A 23,243-nucleotide genomic window follows, 5' to 3' on the forward strand; every position below is an offset into this window, starting at 1 on the left:
TGTAGCTGACCTAAGACTAGAAGAAACATGTACCTGGTTGAGTATGGTCAGGGTAAAAGTGCTTGGTCTCCTCACAGGCCTTCACCATCACAGATCCTTTGAGCAGGCTGTTAATGGAGTCAACCTGTGTGCAGAAAAAACACATTCATAAACAGAGAAATTGTCAGTTTAATCAATCAGGCTTTCTCTGTGCTTCATCTTTCATTCTCCACAAATCTACATCTTCCAACTCTCTCCTTTCACTCGGCGTAATTCAAACACACACAAGCTCAAACAAAACATCTCTGAGAACTACTGCAGCAGCTTCTGGAGAGAGTCTTTCAGCGTTAACAACAACAAAGCCTGTGTGTTCAGCCCCCCTGAGCTGCTGTTTATATGTGGAAGGAACTAAAGAAGCCAAAAAAGAGTGAGGGCACCCCATGAGCGAGCCAAAGGTAAGAGGAGATGAAAAGATGGATGGAGGTACCGGAGCGAGCCTTATGTGCACGTGTTCATGTGACATCGGAGAGAAAGCAAGGACGTCAGTGAAAGATGAGAGAGAGAGAAACAAAGACCCTGACCAGAGGACAAGAGCTCCTCGAGGTAACTCGGCCCAGATGTTGACTGATTACTATCAAAATCATCTGCCCTAAATGTGTGCTAGCTGTGGTGGAGGGAGTTTGACATGTGTGCTCTAGTTTCACTGTTTTTCAAACATTTAGGTCATGTTAGAAAATCTCTTTTATTGCCCACTTCTTTAAAGGTTTGGTTTTGGGATAAAGAAAGCTGAAGTTGTTTGATCTAAGATGGAAATACATCCTGAAACTTTAAACCGAACAGGAGAACTAACCTGGTTGAAGAGGTGTTCGAGGCAGCCGTGCAGCTTGTCCTGTTTGTCCGAGGGAATCCTCATGTCACACGGCAGCTCGTCCCCTAGTAGCCAAAGCACCAAAGACAATTTTATTTAACCATACACATCTATCATGCATCATGTTCATCTGTTTCCATGCAGATTCTGCTGCATGGAATAAGACAGTCATTTGATATTGTCTCTAAGTGTTGTCTCTTTCAGACTAAAGGCTGTGTTTATTAGTGATAAACAGCAGTGGACAGACTTGGATAAAAGACCGTTTATGTGGCAGAGAGGTTATGAAATCTTACTTCATCGAACATCTACTCTATTTCAGTCTTTTGGCGTTGTAAAAGGATGACATATTACTAATATCAGCAAAGCTCAATCACTGGTTGGCTACTTCTGATGCCAACATCTGTTATTTATCGTCTTTGTTTGAAACTAAGAACACGAGCTTCCCCAGAAAAGCTGGTTTTTCAAATCTGAATTCATTTACAGAGTATTGACAGAGACACTTTTTCTCTTGAGTTGTTTTTTTGCTCTACACTGGGCCTGATTTGGCTGTAATTACACTTTAAATCAAATTTTCTAAAAGAAAAGAGGCAAAGGAAACGTCAATGCAGATAAAAGCATTGATATTAAAGGCAAAGACCACATAACTCCATGCCACAAAATGATGAGGTAATCCAGCACTTCGGATGTAGATTTCCATCAGAGGAGGGATTAAAAAACAGGAACCACACCCTTATTCCCTTTTAATTTATAACAAACAGGCTAACAAGCTTATTGAAGGTTGGTCTGGTAGATGATGTAAACTATTAAGGTTCATAAATATCATATAAAACAACTACTAATTCACTCACAACAAAAGAATATATCACATCATGAAAAGAAAAACAACGCCTGCAACTTTAGAAATGTATTTTCTCTACTTTAACCCTGTCATGCACACTGGTCACTACAATGGACAGATTTTAAAATGTAGTTTTCTACTTCATGCATGAGTTATAGCACATCAGCCACTTGACTAGACATACTAATGCATCTCTAATAGTTAGATTATCATTAAAAAGTTCATTTTCCCCATCATTTAATTCAGTAACTTACACTTCCATATACTGTAGTTTTTTATATCTTGATGATTATGACTCACAGTCCATGAAAATGATTTTTTATAAACCTGTATCCTCACCCTTTTGAACCCTAAGCTACTTTTGATCAATTTTGTCTTACCTGGACTTTTTGTCTTAAAAACCTTGTAAAGCATCAACCCTGTGGTGCATAATCAAGCTCCTTTTATTCAGGGCAAACCTGGCTTTAAGAATGCATGTTATGCAGTAATGTTGCTTAAATTTTTAAAAAGTTATGGAACTATAACCAAAAAAAAACTAAATGGAAAATAAACTCAAAGATATTTTTAGGTATTAAACAGACTTTTGAAGAAAAAATGCTCTCCAAGCTCTAGGCAACCAAACAGTGAAAAAAATACTCTGTGACTAAAAGTCTCAAACAGTCATTGCACTTTTTTAATTTGCTCTTTTTGTGCCATTATTGAAAACAGTTCCTGTCTGCAAAGACACAGAGGGCCACATCACAGCCTCTCTCTCTCTTTTTCTCCATTATGAGCTAACTGTATGTCAGTGTAGACATGCAGTTTGGTGAAGTGTAACACATGGACAGAACAGCCTGCCATTGTTTGTTATAGCCTATGTGAAAACAATTGTAGGAAAATAATACGGTGGCTAATGCTACGCTAGCTGCAGATATGATCACAAATGCATTAAAAATGGATAATATGGAAGCTACTGGTGTGGCTTTACTTTTTGTGAAGACCCTAGAAAGTCACTAAAGGTCCAGACTCACTATAGAGCCTCTGTAAGGGCTATAAAGGAATGGAAAGCGTCATTAGAAGGGTGAAATGGCAACCTCGAAAAGGGAAACAAGTAAATGGCTACAACGTATGGTGCAGAAGATTATCTAACTTTTTTGTAACCTAGGTCTCAGAGAATATTGTAGAAAGTCCAATATCTTTTCAGTTATTTCACAGTCAGTTACTCTATGAAGAGTCGACTGAGGCTGGAGTCAGTGGATCAACAGTCACCACACAGATGGGTACTGATATGGACTACAAGTGTCATGTTCTTAATGTCAAGCCAATCCTGACAAAGAGATGTTGTGAGTGTCTCACCTGGGCTAAGGAGAAAGAGAACTGGACCAGAGCTTTGTAGTCAAAAATCCTGTTTTCAGATGAAAGTTAATTTTGAATTTCATTTGAAAGTCTAGGTCCCAGAGTCTGGAGGGAGATTAGAGAGGAATCCAAAATGCTTGAAGTCCAGTGTTTTCAGTTTCCACAGTCAGTGATGGTTTGAGGTACCATGTCATCTGCTGGTCTACTGTGCTTTACCAACCAGAGTCAACGCTGTCAGAAGCCTACCAGGAGATTTAAAAGACCTTCATGCTTCCATTTGAGAAGCCCTATGGAGATACGGATTTCCTTTTCCAGCAGGACTTGACGGCTGCACACAGGGATCCAAAACTACCAGAAACTTGTTAACTGACAATGGTAATACTGTGTTTGATTGGTTAGCCAACCGGTCTGATCTGAACCCAGTAGAGAATCTCTGGGCTCCATAACACCCCAGCAGTGCCATGGACTGATTGCCTCCATGCCACGGTCACACTGAGTAAGTAACTTGTGAAAAAGAAGTTCCAACAAATTACTGAGTGCGTGAATGTGCATCATTTTCCAGAATGTTAACATTTCTGTTTTATAAATCCTTTTTTTAAGACTGAAGTTTTCAATATTGAAATAGTCTGAGAGAGTGGATTTTGGATTTTCATGCTGTGATCATCAAGATTAAAACCAAAAAAAGTCTTTAAACATTTCACGTTGTTATGATGAATGAGTTAAATCTCAGTAAAGAAATTAACTTTTTCATGATATTCTAATTTTTTAGATGCATCTGTATTTGTTAATCTAATTTTGACAGCATCAGAGCAAGAAAACGCCCCCTAAGATCATCTGTGTTGTACTGTTTAACTTCCCTCCTTCAACTCTAGATTAAATTACATACATTCAAATAGATCTTACAGCTTTGCACAAAATCTAACTTAAAGAAATGCAGTTTTTGTCTCTCCTTTACCTGATCCCATCTCATCACTGCCGAGGTACGAGCTGTTACTCCTCACACTGGTGTAGGACAGCACCGAATCTCTGTTGCTGTTGCATTCACTGTAAAAAAAAAAAAAAAAAAAAAAGCACATAAACACAAATACATACTGTTAAAAGTGTTATAGGGAAAAGAGTTCATTCCAATCTGAAACCACAGGGAGAATTTGGAAAGCTGCGTCTTGTAATTATGCTGCCAAATAATCCTTGTGATTGTAAACGCTTGCTCTGATTTACAGTATGTGAGACTGAAGGTAATTAAAGATTTCTCACACCAGCACAGAGAGGCTGTCACTAAAATGGAGCTGCATTAACATAAAGCTGATAATAAATGCATGTAATGCACTGGAACAGTGAAATGGAGCTTACCTATTTACATAAACACATGCTTTTTTCCAGCTCTGCCAATGTTTTGCAGCTCGCTTGTCAAGTTTTCCTTAAATCTGGGGTTTGCAGGGAGCTACAACTTCTCAAAATTACACAGTCTGGTATTTATAGTCATGCGTCTATGTGATTCAACATGATTACCGGGAGCATGTGGAAGATTAATGTGGCTCAAATTATACATCCCTTCTAGTGAGTACACTGGCTATCCCCTCAGAGGAACTCAGAATGATTCACGGGCTGAATTTCCATGACAAATGGCCTACGAGCGACTACGAGCTTCAAAACGACAACACCGGCTTTGTCCTTCTCTGCCACTACCCGGCCTGGCTGGAGGACAAAGTCAGGGAGGAGGGGGTGGATATCACCTGCCGGGTTATTCTGCGGTCTCTAAAGGGTGTGAGTGAATGTGGTTTGTGGTGGGGAGGGGGGATTTGGCTGAGCTGGGGCTGCTACAATTATAGGGAGTGAGTTAATAGAACCATCTTTTAGTAGTTTGGCTTCAATTCTGAGCTGGCTTGTTTTCACACAAACACCATGTCACACTACCACTAATACGTGTGTATACAGGAGTAAATACACACTGATTTTTAGTCTCTTTCCCAAACTACCTATCCTAATCATACCTCCCATTGTTTCCCCTTTTATTTGTTGCCTAATATACACACAGCTCCCTCCCTCCATGTGTCCTGGATCATTTCCGTTTTGGCTTCTTCTGCTATGAGAGCTATGCTTTCCAGAATTCAGACGCATACATAAACAAACACACAAGTACGATGAGCACACTTATTTACAAACACACAGGAGGTGACTTCCAGATTTAGCCACACAGCTCCTTCCAAAAGTGTGAGCGCCACTGTGACAATTATCCTGACTGTGGTGGAGGAATTGGCCTAAATCTAAACCACATACACAAACACGCCCTGCTCACTCCCGCATGCTGATATATCCCGGTCCATGTATTCACAGCCCTGAGCACAGGTGAGGATGCACTCACGCTGAGCTGACATTCTGTTTGTTAACTGAAAACTCATGAACAGCCTCTTCTTCAGCTTTTCTTACATCACAGATTGGTCTCATTAGCATATTTTTTATGAATACTACATGCTGTATCCACACTACAAAAATATCAAGGATACTAAAAATGTCTGCAAGTGGAGGAAAACCACATGACTTTCAATGTTATCCCTCCATGGAGCATTTAAATACATTTCAAAATATTTCTGGCGTTTCCATATTTCTGTATTTTTTATCTGTTTTTATGTACAAGCTGCTCCAAACCAATTTCCCTTGAGGAGAGAATAAAGTTATTTTTAATTTGAATGTTTAAAAATTTAATTAGAAGACCCATGTACTGTCACTTGAGCCCTGATTAAAACTGGCCAAGCCATTGAGTATTAGTACTGGGTGATTAATCACATTTCAATTTAAAATTCTGGGTTCATATGATCATAAAAAACAATACAACGATGATTTAACGACTACTTTTCTTCATACCTTGTGGTGTTTGTTTGGGTTTTATTGTGAAATCCACAACAGAAGTCACCTTGATAGTCACACTGCAAACTGTCACTGTAGTCTCCCTAAGGGAAGAAAACTTAAACTGTCCTCCTGTGTGAAAAATTTCATTTCATTCAGCAAGATCATAGTGTGCAGATTTGTGCCACTCTTTTAGTAATATCTGCTTTCAGTATGGAGGTTAAGCATCTGCTAGCTATGGCACAGAAGTTTGGCTCACAGCCTACAGTGAGTGTTGTAAGACAGATTTAAAGCTTATGAGTTGCTCTGTCTTCCTACGTCTGTCACTTGTCCTTACTGAGGAGTGTTTCCAGTCAAATCAGTGCACCGCAAGGTTTAATTACCTAATGGTATCCTTCCTGTTTGCTTTAAATGGACAGTTACTGCCTAATAAGGGGAAAAGCGGTTAAATAGTGGTGCCGTACAACCCAGCCTGGTCTGTGTTGTAATGCATAAATAGGGAGAAAAAGGGTTAAAAAATAGTGACAAACATAGCCAGTCTGGTTTGTGATGTCACGTGGTTAAAAAGTAAAGCCAAACCCCCCAGTCTAGTCTGTGTTGTGATGTATAACGGGAAAAGTGGTGAAAAACTGGTGCCAAACCTCCCGCCAGTCTAGTCTGTTTAGTAGTGTATAAAAAGGGAGAAAAGCGGTTAAAAAGTAATGCCAACCCTTCCAGTCTAATTGGTGTTGTAAAGTATAACAAGGGCAAAAGCAGTGAAAAACTGGTGCCATACCCCACCAGTCTGGTTTGTGTTGTGATGTAAGGGAAAAGTGGTTAAAAAGTGGTGCCAAGACCATCCAGTCCAGTTTGTGTCATTATGTTATACTAGGGGAAAAGCAGTTAAAAAGTGGTGCCCAACTCCCCCAGTGCAGTTGGTGTTATAATGTATAACAAGGGGAAAAGCAGTTAAAAAGCAGTGCCCAGCTCCCCCAGTCTAGTTGGTGTTATAATGTATAACAAGGTTGAAAAGCAGTTAAAAAGTGATGCCAAACCCAGCCAGTCTAGTGTGATTTGTAATGTATAAAAAGAAGAAAAGCTTAGCCTGTCTGCTCTACGTTGTCATGCATTACAGCACATTGTGAGCATATAAGTGGCTGCTTACAATACACAATGACAGGTGACTGTTTAAGTTTTCAGTCTTCTGCCATGTTTGACTATAAAAAACAGATCAGAGTTTGTCTAACAGGTTATTTCTTCTATTAAATAAAAAACTCCTCCCTAAAATCAACAGACAGGCGTTTCTGACTCCATCATTGAACTGATGAATCATCAGATTAGATCTGATACTAACATCTGTTTATGCCACTTTGTTGCAGATGATGATGTTTGCTAATGTTAAACCAATGCATGGCTGCATCCCTATCAGTAACAATATAACAGAATAATAATAATAACAGAATTATCAGAAGAGGGCAGATTTACTCTGATGTAGCAAAACACTAGTGTGATTTATTACTCTCCGAAAATTTGTAGAAGTCCTTTCACTTCAATACTTCTCATTTAATTCAAAGGATATTAAATAAGTCAGCAATTCTTAATAAATATGAAGGAAATTGCATTTAGTATTAGTTTTGAGAGAGAAGCTGAGTTCATTTCTTAATACTGGATGAATATGTGCAAGATCTGAGGCAAACTTATCTAAGACGTCAGAAAAAAGGAGCTGGATCTTTTGAGTTGAGTCTTGTTTAGGAAAAAAGAAGAGATGAGGATTATTTCTGATCTGAAGAAAGAAGGAGGAAGAAAGCACACACCGTCACTAAACAAGCTGAGATGAGCAGTAATCTGTCTCTGCATCTGGACATAATCTACTAAATCTTAATTAATGACAGACAAGATGTCCCAAAGTTTAGAACAAACACTAATTTCCTCACACTCCTCTTTCCTAAGTTTCCATCTTTGACCTCCTCTGCGTGCGCGTCTGCAGGTCTCTTGTTCTCACATTTTGTTCCTCACATGCTGTACTCTGCAGTGACCTCCGACTGAGCTCTGCTGTGGTCTGCCACCACCTACGGCTTTAATGTCTTATTCTCTGACTCTGTCACCGCCCGCCTCAGGAACAGCATCACTTTTGCTATTTTGATCCAAAAATTTCACAGCAGGCTGATTCCTCCTCATTCATGCTGCAGCTTTAGACTGCTGCAGAGTTTTTTTTTTTTTTTTTTTTTTGCTTCCTTGTCCTGAGTAAACACCTCCACTTTTGTGTGTTTGTGTGCACCACATATACTACAGCCTACATTTTCCTTGACATTTTATAGCGATGAGGTATTCGCCTTTCGCATGGCGTGGCCGGGGCCTTAATGACAGAGTGGGTGAGGAGGCCGCGCCCCAAACATTTGGCTCTATTATACACCAGTCCACCACACCAACAACCAATAACTGTATCTTAGTGGGTGGTGGAGGGTGAGGCTTGGTGGAGAACTGCCCAGTGAAGCGTGCACACAGGCAAACTCTCCCTTGCAAACATGCACGGAAACTTCTGAATGAACTCACAACAAGAAAATGACATAACCAGATCTGACCAATACATTTTGAAGTCATTTTTAGTGCTCCATGCCGGGGAAAATAGCAACATCTGGAAGGAATTGTAGCCTCCAATGGGGGGAAATGAGCAGCATTAGAGTAAAATCGGAGTGTTATTTATGCTTTACAGAGCCCAAAGCTCACGTCAAGGTGTGAGCAACAGGATCCCATGTCTTTTTGCATGTGTTTTATGTGTTAAGAGAACCTTTACAGACACTAATTTAACAAAAGCTGGATTTATCTTTGTGGTCTTGCTTCACTGACCCTCAAAAAGTCAGGCTAAGCAGTTACACAACACTGGCTGTAATCTCAGTGAGTCAACACAGGGTTTCCTTTCCTGGTCATGAGGGCGTTCACAATAAAGAGCTAATGTTTGTGTCATATAACCCAGTGCTAACATGGACAAGTCTAATATCAATAAAGCAGCTTAATTGACAAAAGAAGAGCAAACTATGATATGAAGACAAATATGAAGAGGTTAAACACATAATCCAGGCTTAATGCAAAATGCCTGGAGTCGCCAAATACTAGACAGACGAGAAAAAACATCCCAGACTGCATAAACTCAGGATTATTATATCACTGCCCTATTTAGTGGAGTACAAGCAGATCTGAAGATGAATATAGTTATGTAGTCCTGAAAGTCATTTGTTGTGCAGGTGTCAACATTTATCCAAATTTAGCCTTGTTATTACAGTTGCCGTAGTGTTTACATTGATGGTGTCTACAAGTGCAGGGTGTAAGTGTTTTTATGCGCCATGGTGGAGCAACATGTAGTGCTAAAACAAAGTGGCTTGCTATTGGCAGATCTGATCCAATATTGGTATTAGGTACAATATTTACATTATTTTCATATTGGAGATTGGACTGACGTCGCCGATCCACGTCATCAATCTAAATTCCGACAATGATGCAGGGCCATCATGCATAACACTCAGAAATGAGGAATAAACAAGCTGCTACTAGCATAGCATAGCATAGCATAGTGGCATCAGCCCAGCCTGAATCCTGTCATTTTCATCTTTCACTTCAACACAAAAAGGCAGTCAGATAACAACCCAAATGTCAGCCGTTTGTCTCTGTATGATTATTGTGAAGCACGGTAATGAGGTTAAAACGTGTGCCCTACCACATATTTTACATGAAGCAATATGAAGGAGTCTATTCTGTCGGCCTGTCTTTTGGCTGTAGTAGAGCCTCAGCAACTCGTATTACAACAGCTTAAACAACTTTACAAATGTGTGTTTTAACTCATGACTCGCTCGTTTTAAGTCTATAACAATTCAAAGAAGCAGGCTGTGGCATTTAACAGGGCCAAAACAAAAAGAATATTAATTAGGATTCTTTATAAATATTGCATTTTATATCCGGTATGGGAAGAAATATATTGGAATTAGATTGGGACTGACAAACAGTGAATCGTCCCGTTTCTACCTGCTACCAGAAAAGTAAAGCACAATGAATTATTTTAATACAGCAAACATTTACTTCAATGTTTATTTAAACTCAGTTTTTCTTAGAATTAACAAAATTACATGACGCAAACAACCCTGTCTGCAGAAAAGTAAATCCTAACTTCCCTGCCTGTACTCTAGACAGTCTCTATTTCAAGGGTCCAGGCTGACCAACATCTCTTGTGGTTAATGTACTCACTATAAGCATGTACCTCACTCAGCCCTACTTAAAAATGACAAAGCAATCACTCTAAGATACTTGCACTTACAATCATCTTGCACAGTGAATCCCGACCTTTTTTCTTTGGAGTCGTCCCCCCCGCAGTTGTGTCCAAGACAAGCTGAGCTTCCAAGACTTTAACTGTTTCATGAACAAAACCCTGATAAAATAGTCATGCACATATTTGTACCGTTATGCACATGTACTGTACAGTTCCTCCACTGCATCTTCTGCACATAATGTGTTTTTTTATGTTTTATCTTTGTATTGCTTTTTATATTTTTTTAATTGAATCTAATTCAAGTCTATTGACTGTAAAATGTTAAGCTTGAAGTCCTTGTATGGATAAATGCACATGATAATAAGCCTTGTGATGGTTCCAGAAATAAACAGTCTCTTAGAACAATTGTTGTTATCTTGAGAAATTTCAAGCTCCAAATCCTGTTCTGTGTTTCAGACTCCCAAAGATGTTTCCTCAAATAACATTTTCGAAATACACAATAGAGTAATCAGAAAATAACAAAATTACGATGCTGAAGCAGTAAATTACAGTAGATTTAGATCTGTAGGTTTCTGTTTGTAAAGTTTAACCCTAAACTTTCATCTTAAACCTTCATTTATCATGTTTAACCATTACCTGTAGGAGTCTCTGTAGCTCATCGTATCATGACCCGAGTCCTCCTGGTCCTCCTCGTTCACCTTGAAGCAGACACGTTTAATGCCACCTTGTTCCACTTTGTCCTGGTCACAGCCATCCTCACAGGGGGCCAGAGACGGGGGCTGACTGGTCTCGTACACCGGGGGCTCCCCACCCTCGCCTTGGAGTTGTGTGGGCTCAGTTATAGATGACAATAGGCTAGAGGATTTAAAAAGGAGAAAAAAGTTGACTTTGAAGTTATTATGAATTGACAACACATATAACCATAGAGCTAAGAATATTTAAGTTATAACACTTGTGTATTATAGTACTTTATCTAAGAGTACTTTGTGTCCACTATTATCGAATACAAGTCACAAGTTGCTTCAGAACTGAAAATACAACAAAAGGCAAAACAAAAAAAGATTCCAAAAGCAAACAGAGGACACAAAATAGATCATTTTTGCTTATACTGTGGAAGATTTTTGTTTAGTCTTTCTGGTAGAGCTTAGATCAGTCTTTGGGAAGAATGGAGAGAAGAAAAGTGGGAAAATATCCCAATGTCTATATGAAGTTGTGGGTGTTTTAGCCAAAAATATCAAGAATTTGTTGATAGATTTTAATTGTTTCACTGATAAAACCCTGAAGAAGGCCTATGCATGCTTTTCTTATCAAAAGACTTTTGTATAAACAACTTAATAACTGCTTTATCATGGTTTTACTCAATATTTGCAAATCTAATTTTGGTAGCCTCAGAGCAGGCAAAGCCTCGCGCCCGCCCCCCAAGATCTTTGGCGCCCCACCCAGGGGGGTTCCAGGACCCCAGGCTGGGAACCAATGTGCTAGGCCAGCTTACTCAACCCTTCTCAACCAAAGAGCCAAATTGTCAAAAAACACATTCGCAAGAGCCGCAATCTATGTGGTGAAAAGTCCCAAAATGTGTTATAGTAGTAATAAAAAATAAGTTAACATGGCAAATATGGGTGAAAAGGGACAAAGTAGGCATAAAATGGCAAAAATGGGAGAGAAATTACAAACAAAAATTAGTTACAGGTGGCAAAAATGGTCAAAAAGCAAAAATATGGCAAAAAATGAGTGAAAAGTGACTAAAATGGGCGAAAGCACTCAAGAATAGCAAAATTATGAATTTAAAAAAGTGGCATTCAATTGCAAAAGGCAGCTTAATTGGTTAACCTGGTTAACTTTCGTCCCCTGGGCCTGGTTTCATTCAGCAGACTGAAGAAAACTTTGTTGCGTGTCCAAAAGGCATGCCCACCACACAAATATTATAAAAATAAAGGCTAATACCACTTTAAGAAGAAGGCATAGTATATAGAAGATGAATTTTTGTTGTTTTAACACCTAATAATGAGGATTTGGGTGTAAAATAAAAGGTAATCATTGCTTAAACTTAGGATGAAATATGTTTTGCCCTTTGTTGCAGCTCTTATTTCTATTATCAGCTATCATATTATCTTTAAGTATCTTAGAGATATAAAACATTGTGGAATTTCAGAAGAGCATTATGGTTGTTTTTCTGTTCAAAACACTTTCTAACCATCAAACACACTCCTCTCTTCCACCATGTTGTCACGCCTCTTTCTCAGTGCAGACACACACATGCGTCTTTTTCCCTCCTGATGTTATCCTGGCCTCACTCCCTGTTCCTGAACTGGGCCTGGCCCATAAATATTTTGGGCCTGAAGAATGTTCCTTTTGTAAACCTTCAGCTTTAAACAAGGCAAAGGGCAGACAGACAAAGAGAGGCTGACAAACCTCCTCAGGGGAGCAGCTCACAGCTTTTTATACAGAGATTTCTAAATGTCAATGTGAAGGCTACGAAAATAGTCCACTAACGTATAAACACCAGGGGGGACGCCGATGTTTGATAACACCAAGCTGGAAATACTTTCTAAACAGATGTGAATAATCACTGTATTACAGACGGCTGATAGAAGATGGGTTAGAGGATCTATAAATAAAGGTAGAGGATATGTCTTTAAAATAAAGATCAAACTGCATCACTTACACGTCTATTTGAGCCACATACTGCCTCATCTCCCTCACAGCCACATCCAGACGGCTGTACAAGTGGATGTAGTTATCCTGGGTCTCCGTGTCTTCCTGTTTGAGCAAGAAGCTCAGACCGCCCTCCTCATGGATGCTCTGCCGGCTGTCGTTCAAGCCCTCGCCTCCATCCATGGTCACCTCCCCGTTACCATCGGCCTCGTCTCCTTCCAGGCCCGAGCACTTCCAGGATGGCGCTCCCATGCTGGTGACACAGTGCTGCGTGTGGGACATGGGGTTGAGTTGCGCTGCAAAGACAGAATAGGAGAGAATATAAACATCTTTATGAATGAAACTCTCAGATATTTATGTTGCAAACTCTATGAGGCAATACTCCTGTTTGCTCCCTATTTAGACAACTTCTCTTCTGCCAACGATACGCACAGCGGGAGCAGGATGCAAAACTGTTGTCTTGGGTTGAATGCCAAACTAAGCAGCAACAACCTGAGACGTCCCAGAAGAGCGGACAGATTAAGGTCTTACGATGAGCTCAGAATAAGTGTTATGAAAACATGACAAACAAAACAATTTAACAGAGGAGACCTTTCAGAGTTTATGTGCACTCCCTGTGTACCTTAAAACAACCCGGCATGCTCTGCACTTGGGACTAGCACTAAAGAAAACTACCTTCAGTTTTATTGTCCTGGAGGGAATATTTGATGTGCAGCAAAGTAAAAACAAAGAACAAATAAAAACAAAGGGACAAGGACAAGGGGAACAAACAACATAGTAAAAAATACATGAAATGAGAGGACACCAGCCACAGTGCTGTGAAAAAGTATATTCCTCTTTCTGATTTCTTATTTTTTCTATTGGTCTCACTTAAAAATATCAGATCATCATAGAAATTTCAATATTAGACAAAGATAACCTGAGGAAATACAAAATATACATTTTAAATGATTATTTTATTCATAGAGGGAAAAAAGCCATCCAAACCTTCCTGGCTCTATGTGACAAAGTAACTGTCCTCTAAACCTGATAGCTGGCTGTGCCATCCTTGGCAGCAACAACTGGAAGTGAGTCTTTCACGTCCCTGTGGAGGAATTTTGGCCCACTCTTCTTCCCAGAATTGTTTTAATTTAGCCCCACTGGGGGGGTTTCAAGCATGAACAGCCTGTTTCAGGTCACACTATAGCATCTCAATCAGATTTAAACCTGGACTTTGACCAGGCCGTGCAAAACCTGTTTTTTTGAAAGCCATTCAGGGGTGGACTTGCAGGTGTTTCAGATTTTTGTCCTGCTACATAACCCAAAAGCGCTACAGCTTGAGGTCGTGAACTGATGGTCAGACATTCTCCTTCAGGATTTTCTGGTAGAGAGGAGAATTCATGGTTCTATATCAATTCAGTAATGGGAAGTGGTCCAGGTCCTGAAGCAGCAAAGCAGCCCCCGACCATCACACTAGCACCACCATGTTTGACTGGTGATATGATGTTCTTCTTCTGAAATGCTGTGTTAGTTTTACTCCTGATGTAACAGGATGTGCACCTTCCACAAAGTTCAACTTTTATGCCATCAGTGTGTTCTTTTTTGTCAGCAGTGGTTTTGGCCTTGAAATTCTCCCATGGGTGCCATTTCTGCCCAGTGTCTTTCTTATTGTTGAATCATAAACTCTGACCTTAACTGGGTCAAGTCAGGCCTGCAGGTCTTTAGATGTTCTTCTGGATTCTTTTGTGACCTCCTGGATGAGTCGCTGATGTGCTCTTGGACTCATTTAGGTAGGCCAGATACTTCTGGGACAGTTCACCACTGTTCCAAGTTTTCTCCATTTGTGCATAATGGCTCTCGCTGTGTTTCACTGGACTCCCAGAGCTGTACAAATGGCTTTGTGACCATTTCCCCGCTGATAGATGGCAATGACTTTGTTTCTCATCTGTTCTTGAATCTCTACAGATGGTGACATGATAATAAATTTGACATTCTAAGGGTCAAATGTCCAACTCAAAACAAATCTTCAGTGTGTAGAATATTGTTTTAAATAATGGCTGTTTCAGCAGAATGCTTCGGATCACCTCAACAGATCTCACCAGTGACCGCCGACATTTTTGTTGGCTGTGGTTACAGAAGTAAATTTCTTCAACCAAATCATCAATTGACATTTCAGAAAATCCTTGAATCTTAATATATTTTTACTTTTTAAACCAAGTAAACCGGCTACCTGAATACTTGTGACAATAAAATATTTGATTTAATGTAAAAGGACAAAGCAAAGCAAAGTCAAAAGAACAAAACAGCACACAGATTCTCTTCCAGGAAAGAAGGAACTCTTGAATTTCACATTTGGGGGCCAATAAAGGATCAGCTTATCTAAACTGTCCATCCATTAGTTGACTGAGAATGATAGCTTTTCTAAGGAGAATAGCCTGACTGCAAACAAACCAGGTTCACATCATATGACCTTCTGTCTTCTACTGTAGCAAACACACAGCCAGCGTGCAATTCAGCCTTGGATGGTTATGACATTATAGCTAGAGATCAAATCATCTACAGAGAAAATGAATTAGATTTTTACATCTGGACTCATAATGCTGAGCTTATCTTAAACCTAAATTTAAATAATCATCCTTCTTTTTAATGGTCATATTTCTTCTTGTAAGTCTTATAGAATCACCAGTATTAATTTCAGTCCGCTTTAAAAACAGAAAAAACCTCCCTCAGGATCTTTAAGCAATAATCAGCCATCAGTAGTTAAATGGAAAAATAATCATTAACTGGATTATTTACCAAAAGGGCAACTGGACATGAGATGGATCAACATGTGTATTTCACATTTCTGTCAACTGAAGAAATCCATCGTTCAAACCTTTCTAAATCTCAGTGTGGAGGCTAGGAGCCTGACTTCTCCATACAAGGACAAAGAGGACACTGGAAGTGTTCTCAGTCGTCAAAGTTGCTCCCTTATGGAGAGCACTAAAAAGATCAGGCAGGTTAACTGCAATGATTTAAGAAGCTACTTTATCTGTATGTTGTAACCTGCTCTTAAGCATTACTGAAAAATATCACCTTCAACTTTAATGTCTCTGTGGGGAAATTTGTCCTGCGGCCAAGAAAAATCATAAAAGACACTGAGATAAAGGGAAGAGAGCTGAGGTACAAAAATGGAAGAAAACACTGAGTTAGAAGATGACACACAAAGTATGTTTAACCTTTGAGAGAATCTGAATACTTTTAAATCTTTGGGGGGATATTGAGGGAAGAAAAGCAGCCAAAGCAACCAGCGGTTGAGGAAATCATCAGCTTGATATTCATGTGTACTTCAGTACTACCTATTATTTACAATAATAAAGATATAATGATTCACTTAACTGATGATAGAAAAATCATGATATTAGGCTTATTTATGACATCATTAATTTTTAAAATGATATTCTAGTCTCAAGAAATGAGATTGAAATCAATTTATGAGATTATATTGTTTCCTACATTTCTTGACAATAAGAAGGCAAGCTTATTACCCCTTAATTAATAAAAAAATAATAATATAGTAAAATCCAGACTATAAGTCACACTAGCACTGTACATAAGTTGCAGGTCTGTTTTAGAAGCTCTTATAGAAGAAAAAAAGGTTTGAACTGCCTTCATGTGCAGCAGCTATGATTGCATTCACAACCTGCAGTGTCTGTGCATGCCTGTGGCTTTTAGTACCATCTGTTTTCACCAATGAGAGTTTGCACTTCTAATATGGTAATACGGTAGCTGAGCTCTCAGCCTGCAGTGATTGTTGTTAAGTAAGGACTCACAGCTCAGAACCTGTCCTGCCCACCTTCACTGCTCAGTTGTTGTCTTCTACTGAAGAGCCATTCCATCAAATCAGCGCTCCATAAGCCAAATTACCAATTTAAAATACTTTGTTGCCACTTTTAAACTGCTTTTCACCTGTTTTACACCCATTTTGGCTCTTTTTTCCTTTCCAAACCCATATGTGCTTCTTTATCCCATTTTTGGCCCCTTTTAACTATTTTTTGTCACCCTTTTAACACTTTCACCATTTTTTGCTGCATTTAACCTGTTTTTCACACTTCATAACTGCTTTTGCAACTTTAACTGCCAAATTCTTGCCACTTTCAGACATATTTTTGCAACTTTCAACCCATTTCCTCTTTCTTTTGCAATTTTTTTGGATTTTTTTCCATTGAACGTATCTCTATTTTGTCTACTTTATTCTCTGGTAACCTGGTATTTGTGCACACCATGGCTTAGCTATGCAGTCAGACATTACTATGGGTTGAAAAATTGGTTGAAAGTTGCAAAAAAAAATGGCTAAAAGTGGCAAGACTTGGCAGTAAATGTGGCAAAAGATGTTAGAAAGTGTTAAAATGGGTTAAAAGCAGCAAAAAATGGTTAAAGGGGCCAATAAGGGATAAAGAAGCAAATATGGGTTTGGAATGGAAAAACAGGAAAAAATGGGTGTAAAACAGGTGAAAAGCAGTTTAAAAGACGGAAATATGGGTTCAAAGTGACAAAAGTATGTTACAAGTGGTGAAAAGTTGCTAAAAGCAGCAAAAAACATGGTGAAAACTGGTTATAAAATGGCAAATAATTGCCCCCCAAATTTTATTTTCCATATTTTCCCAACCATTTCTAATTGTCTGAGTAAAATTGCAAAAAAAAGCATAAAATCTTAAAAGGGGTAGATGTATAACTACAAATCCTTGACTATGGTACTGTATATTTTGTGTTCCCATTCCAATAGAGCCTAGAGAAAATGCAAGGAAAATATCTAAATCTAAATAGTATAATTCTAGGCCATTTTTAAGCAAAAATATAAAAGATTTGCTGATCAAATCCATCCATCCATCCATTTTCTATACTGCTTGTCCCATTGGGTATAACGGGGGGGCTGGGACCTATCCAAGCCAACAGAGACAGACAACCACACTCACACCTACAGCCGATTAAGAGTCACCAATTAACCTAACGAGCATGTCTTTGGTGGTGGGAGGAAGCCCGAGTACCCAGAGAGAACCCCCGCATGCACGGGAAGAACATGAAAACTCTGCACAGAAAGGTCCTGACCAGGAAGTGAACAAGGAACCTTCTAGCTGTGAGGCAACAGCACTAACCCCTGTTCTGCCTTGCAGCCCTAAATTAATACATTTTAAAGAACACCTAAAACATTTTCTCTGTTAAGCACTCCTTTCGACAGTTCTGTAAATATATTTTTGTTGGTTTATTTGTTACTTGTCTCTATTTTATTGTATTGTGAAATGTCTTGCATCACTAATGATTAAAGTTTGTGTTCATATTCCCTGGGGGATTATGAGCTCAAGACAACGAAAACAAAACAATCTGAAACCCTTAAATTTGCTCTCCTCTGAAAGGTGTTAGTAAGATAAGGCAGGTAAACAACAATGACCTTTGTGGCCAATTAAACTGTACACTTCCACCCCTTCCTGTCCCCTTTCCAGAACTAACATGACCAAATAATAATGGCTGTAAGCTGGTTAGAGAGAAAACACGCTGAGAGTCATCCCGGCTGAATGTCCCATCTGTGTAACTGCGGTGCAGATGTGTGAAGAGCAGCTGGTGCAGAGAGGAGAGACGAAGACGAGGCATGGTGGAACAATACGGGATAAATGTGTTCTGTCTAGACAGCTGTATTGTATTTTCATCTTTGCTGAGAGTTGAGGGAGTTCAGCAGCCAAGTTGAGGCTTTAATAATCTGGCTGTATCACAATAAAGTCTGGCCTTAGAAATAGAGGACAGTAAACTCTGCTTTTTATCAGGAGCTTTAAAATGTTTGCCCTCTCATTTCTAGGCACCACAGCCTCCCTCTCCCTCTTACCCTTTTATCTGCAGCTCCGACTGAACTGCACACATTCCTGCACTGCGGTGGAGCCACCATCTTTGCTGACATCATTCATCTGCTTCTCATGTCAATAACATGAGTACGGCCTGCAGCTAATGGAGTCTTAATGGCGAACCACTCATCTAATTTACTATGGGAATCCTTGCTGAGACCTTGTGGCTGCTGTGGGAGGATGGGGATGACATTTCCCTCTCTGTGCTGCGGGATTTCAATGGTTATGGAGGGTAATTAGTCAAAATGATAACTGAGCTTGTGTTAAGTGGGTTAAGCTTGATTATGAAGGGGGGGGGGGGCTCAGTGAAGCTTAGTTTAAGTGGAGGATATGTATAGGGATCGTACTATTGTTTGAATAATATTTAGGATCTGCATGTTTGTGTTACTCTACCTTGGTCAGGATCCAGTCCAAACAAGGAGTTTTTACGTCCAAAGCGGATGCTGAAAGTCCTGCCAGCTGAGGTGATGCTCTTGGGGTAGGAGACCTGCATGAAGTTGACATGGCAGTTGGTGGGGACAAAGTCCATGCAGCCCAGAGGGTGAGGTTGACTGCCAGCCTGCCTGAAGGATGGCCACGCTTTGTTCCTCAGCTCCTCAGCAAACTGGGAGGAAAACAGGGAAGTTATTACACGGAACATGCACGGAACTTCTGAATCTATAAAGAGGAATTTTGTGTGTGAAAATAAATGTTTCATTACATCATCAAACATTTCTGCTTCAAAAGTATTAAAAATATGATATTCCAGGGTTGGTCACCCCTGAGCTTCAACTTTGTGCTTGGGACCTTCAGAAGCAACTTACCGGTGGATCAGAGAGTATAAAATATGGGTTTTAGAAGGTCAGAAAGATATGAAGGAGCTGCCCTGTTTAAAGATTTATCAGTTAATAATAAAATTTTAAACTTATTCCTAAAATGCACATGAAGTCTGTGAAGAGAGGCTAAAATGGGAGAAATGTGCTCGTATTTACATGTATGAGATAAAAAGTGTTATGAACATGCTGTAAATAATTACGATTGGCTTGGCTGGCACCCATGCATTACAGTAATCAAAACATGTAGTGGTGAAAGTTTGCTTGAAGGACTTAACCTTCGATAAAAGCCAAAGATGCTCATCCATACTCATTCACACAACCCTGACGCAGCAGTCAGAGCAATCTGAGGTTCAGTGTCCTGTCAGAGGACACATGTGACTGTAGGGGCTGGATACTGAACCCAAGACCTCCCAGTTAATCCCTTAAAAATCTAAGGGCCCACTGGGCCAGCAGATTTTTTTTAAACTGTTCACTTTTTTACAAGCCAATTGTTCATCACTATACCAGATGTTATACACCACCATAATAAAGCTCTGATTCCCAGGATTCTGACCATCAAACCACCACAGCAGCCACAATCAAGGCACTTTTTCAAGCCCCCCCCCAATCACTTCCTCCCACCCTCTCTGTCTCCAGCTTTCAGAAAATGTGTGCTGATACAAGCAGTTGTCAGATTTTCCCCTCATGATGTCATGTGGGGAGTTAGCCCCGCCCCCAGGTTCAGTTGACCCTCCCTGTTTGGAAGAAAGTTCTGCCCTCTTCTCCTGATCCTCCTCTCAGCTGGAGGATCAGGAGAGCCACATCCATTTCCTGAGAGGGGTGTGGTCAGGGGGCAGAGTCAGACACCTCATTAATATTTAAAACCACAGACACTGAAACAGCTCGTTCTGAGCAGGGCTGGAACAGAGGGGTACTTAGACATGTAAAAATCCAATACTGGAGAGTTTTTTCAGCAAAAACTTCACAGGCCTGTTCTGGGCACTTCTCTGAGACTGATATAAACTTGTCTTAAAGAGTTAAAATATGTACCCTTTAATAGATTTGTCAAACTACAATCAAAAAACAATAAAATGGATACAGCTCATTATTTAAAATTTGCTGTTGTTCTCAGTAGTTCACTTTATTTGCCATGATAATATCTTTTCCAGGTAATCATTAGCAATGCTATATAGAAAAATGACTGCCAACCTTGGTCCATTTTGGACTCTGCTGTTAAAAACTCCTGCACTTTTCCTCATAACAATGGGTGTAAAATCCTCATTGTCTCTTCTATTGTTATCATCTGTGAACCTGGACTAGCCAAGGCTTAGTGCTTTGGTCCAGTTGAGTTTTCCAGCTAATACCTCCCAGCTACAGTCAGCTACAAGCCTCTGTTTCACAATACAAATTCAGACAGGAAATACAAAACTTTTATTTTTTATTATTAGTCAATACAGCAGCAGAGTCTGATAGTTTGGGAGGAAACTTCTGAGTGTTACCTTTCTAAAGTAACCTTGTTTTAAATACAGCATTCAATTTATTTTGGGTATTCCTGGATTATTGTTTTTGACACATTTCACCTGGAATCCTTAAGGGAGACAATTGCCCATAGCTGCTGAGTCACAGTCACCCAAAAAAGTGGATTTAGAGACTGAAAATCGCAAAATCAGTACAAAAATGAACAGGTAACGAGAGTAAAGACTTTTAAAAAAATAGTGTAATGTGTGCTCTCCTGTTTTTTCTTCTTTAATTGTTATTTTTTGGGCTTTTTCCTTTATTATGATAGGGCGGTTGAAGAAAGACAGGAAATAAGGAGAGAGAGAGTGGGGGAAGGCATGAACCAAACAGTGCCAGGACTTGGATTCACTCCTGTAGCTTCAGTTGCTCCATCAAATGAGCTAAACCATCATGCCATGTGCTCTCTTGTGAACTTTGACAGTTCTTGTGGAGCAGAATTTTGGTATCAATTGAAGCTGATTGATTGTGTTTTCTCTGCAGGTACTCTGGGTTCCTTCCACCCCCAAAGAGGCTTGTTAGGTTAACTGGTGACTCCCAATTGGCTGTAGGCATGAGTGTGAGAGTGCCTTGCTGTTTATCTCTGCATGTCAGCCAGGTGATTGACTGGTAACAGTTCACGGTGTACCCTCACCCAGTGACAGCTCCAGCCCCCTGCAGGATAAGCGGTGTGGAAAATGGATGGATGATTGTACTTTTAGGTGAACCAGAAAGGAAAGCATGCTCTGGCATGATGATGGTGCAGCCATTTTTAGCCAGGGTTTCAGCCTGATTGAATATTTGATGCTATCAGACTTATATCCCAGTATAAACCCTGTAGATCTGCCAGTCTGATATCTGTTTGTCATGTGAATACAGAGCTGTGTTTTAGTACCTGCTGGTAGCAGCTGATTCGCTGTCGTATCCTCTTCAGCTTTGTGTCACAGATCTCTCTGAACTCAAACTGAGGCATGGTGACCACACGGTCGCTCTGAGAGATGAGCTGACTGCAGTTATCCACAAAGAGTCTGTCATCACCAGCAAATGCCTCCAGGATCTGTACAGACAAGAAACATTTGATTTTGTTATTAGTCCATTACAAGTAAAGTAAAGTCTGCTTCTTAGTAGCAGCTGCTGAGGTTTCCTCTGGCTAAAACATTCAACGCTCCAGTAAAAACAACCAAAACCACAAGGTAGGCCAAAAAGTCTTCATCTGCTTACAGATCCAGTCAGAATATCACGAATTAAAGGAATATCAGTGAACAGAACACTGGTCGTCTGCCAAGTCATGATTTTCTCTGAAACACGAGATACACTGAAGGATAAGAACATGTAAGCTATGATAGCAGCTGCTATTCAGATTATAGGAAACATTATCTAACATTAAGGTCATAAATAAATGACAGTTAACCCCTGAGGGCTAATCTCTCCTCAGTATCTGGTTTTATACCTTAGCAGTGAGGCTGAAGCAGCCTTTGGGCTCCACCATCTTCTCCAGAACGTGACTCTTGATGCCGGCGGTGCTGACGTATTCGTAGACCACGCCGTGCTCCAGATGGACGTTATCCACCGTCATACTGACCAGGGGTAGATCATCAGAGAGGGACAGTCGGGCCAGCCGGTGGTCTGTGGGACACAAATGACAACTCATTGCTAACTTGTTTATATTTCTGTGGACTTATTTATACGTCTTGTTTTTAACTTTTCTTGTAAGGTGACCTGGAGTGCTTTGAAAGGCGCCTATAAATAAAATGCATTATCATCATTATCATTATTATTCACAGAGGACTGCACATCTTCATTTACTGCTGCTGCAGTCTCATTATCTTTAGATGGTGCTGTTCTCCCATCCTCTTGCATGCTCTCTCTCTTTCATCATCTCACAAAACAGAAAGTTCCCATATTTTCATTTGATTTTTTCCCTGAAAACATCATCAGACCAAATGTCAATAAGACATCTGGTCTCCTCTTCCCTCCATGTGCTTCCACGATTTATTTTGTTTCTGTGATGGATTTCCTTTTCCTGGTTCCTCATGCCATAATTTCCTGTCATTGATATGAAGGTCCAAACCTTTCAAAATAACGCTTTCACATCGGGTGTGAACCGGACCGTGGTTCAGTTTGGCCCAGAACGAAAACATCTCTTTTGGTTGAATCAAGGTCCGGCTGTTTGGCACTGAACCACAGACCCTGAACCATGACAATCTTGTTTCTCTTCATCTGGATAGATGATGCTAGATGCCAGGAGGCCATCAGGACTGAGTAATTTCTGATACTGATTGCATATGTGTAAAGTTAATCTGTTAAATTGTGGAGAAAAAATATACAAAGAGTAGGGATCGAACCT

General features: G+C 39.9%; 1 protein-coding gene across 1 annotated transcript in view; it reads right to left on the reverse strand.

Moving 5' to 3' along the window:
- The window catches only part of prex1 (phosphatidylinositol-3,4,5-trisphosphate-dependent Rac exchange factor 1), a 197,365-nt gene that overhangs the window by 26,439 nt on the left and 147,683 nt on the right, over window positions 1–23,243 (reverse strand). The window contains exons 22-29 of the mRNA XM_041799139.1: window positions 22,347–22,522; window positions 21,792–21,953; window positions 19,002–19,212; window positions 12,767–13,052; window positions 10,738–10,956; window positions 3,976–4,064; window positions 830–912; window positions 34–124 (exon numbers count right to left, since the gene is read on the reverse strand). Of these exons, the coding sequence (XP_041655073.1) occupies window positions 34–124; window positions 830–912; window positions 3,976–4,064; window positions 10,738–10,956; window positions 12,767–13,052; window positions 19,002–19,212; window positions 21,792–21,953; window positions 22,347–22,522 (1,317 nt within the window). The remainder of the gene's footprint in view (window positions 1–33; window positions 125–829; window positions 913–3,975; window positions 4,065–10,737; window positions 10,957–12,766; window positions 13,053–19,001; window positions 19,213–21,791; window positions 21,954–22,346; window positions 22,523–23,243) is intronic.

This window comes from Cheilinus undulatus, linkage group 11, assembly GCF_018320785.1.
Source record: "Cheilinus undulatus linkage group 11, ASM1832078v1, whole genome shotgun sequence".
In the NCBI taxonomy this organism is placed as follows: Eukaryota; Metazoa; Chordata; class Actinopteri; order Labriformes; family Labridae; genus Cheilinus; species Cheilinus undulatus.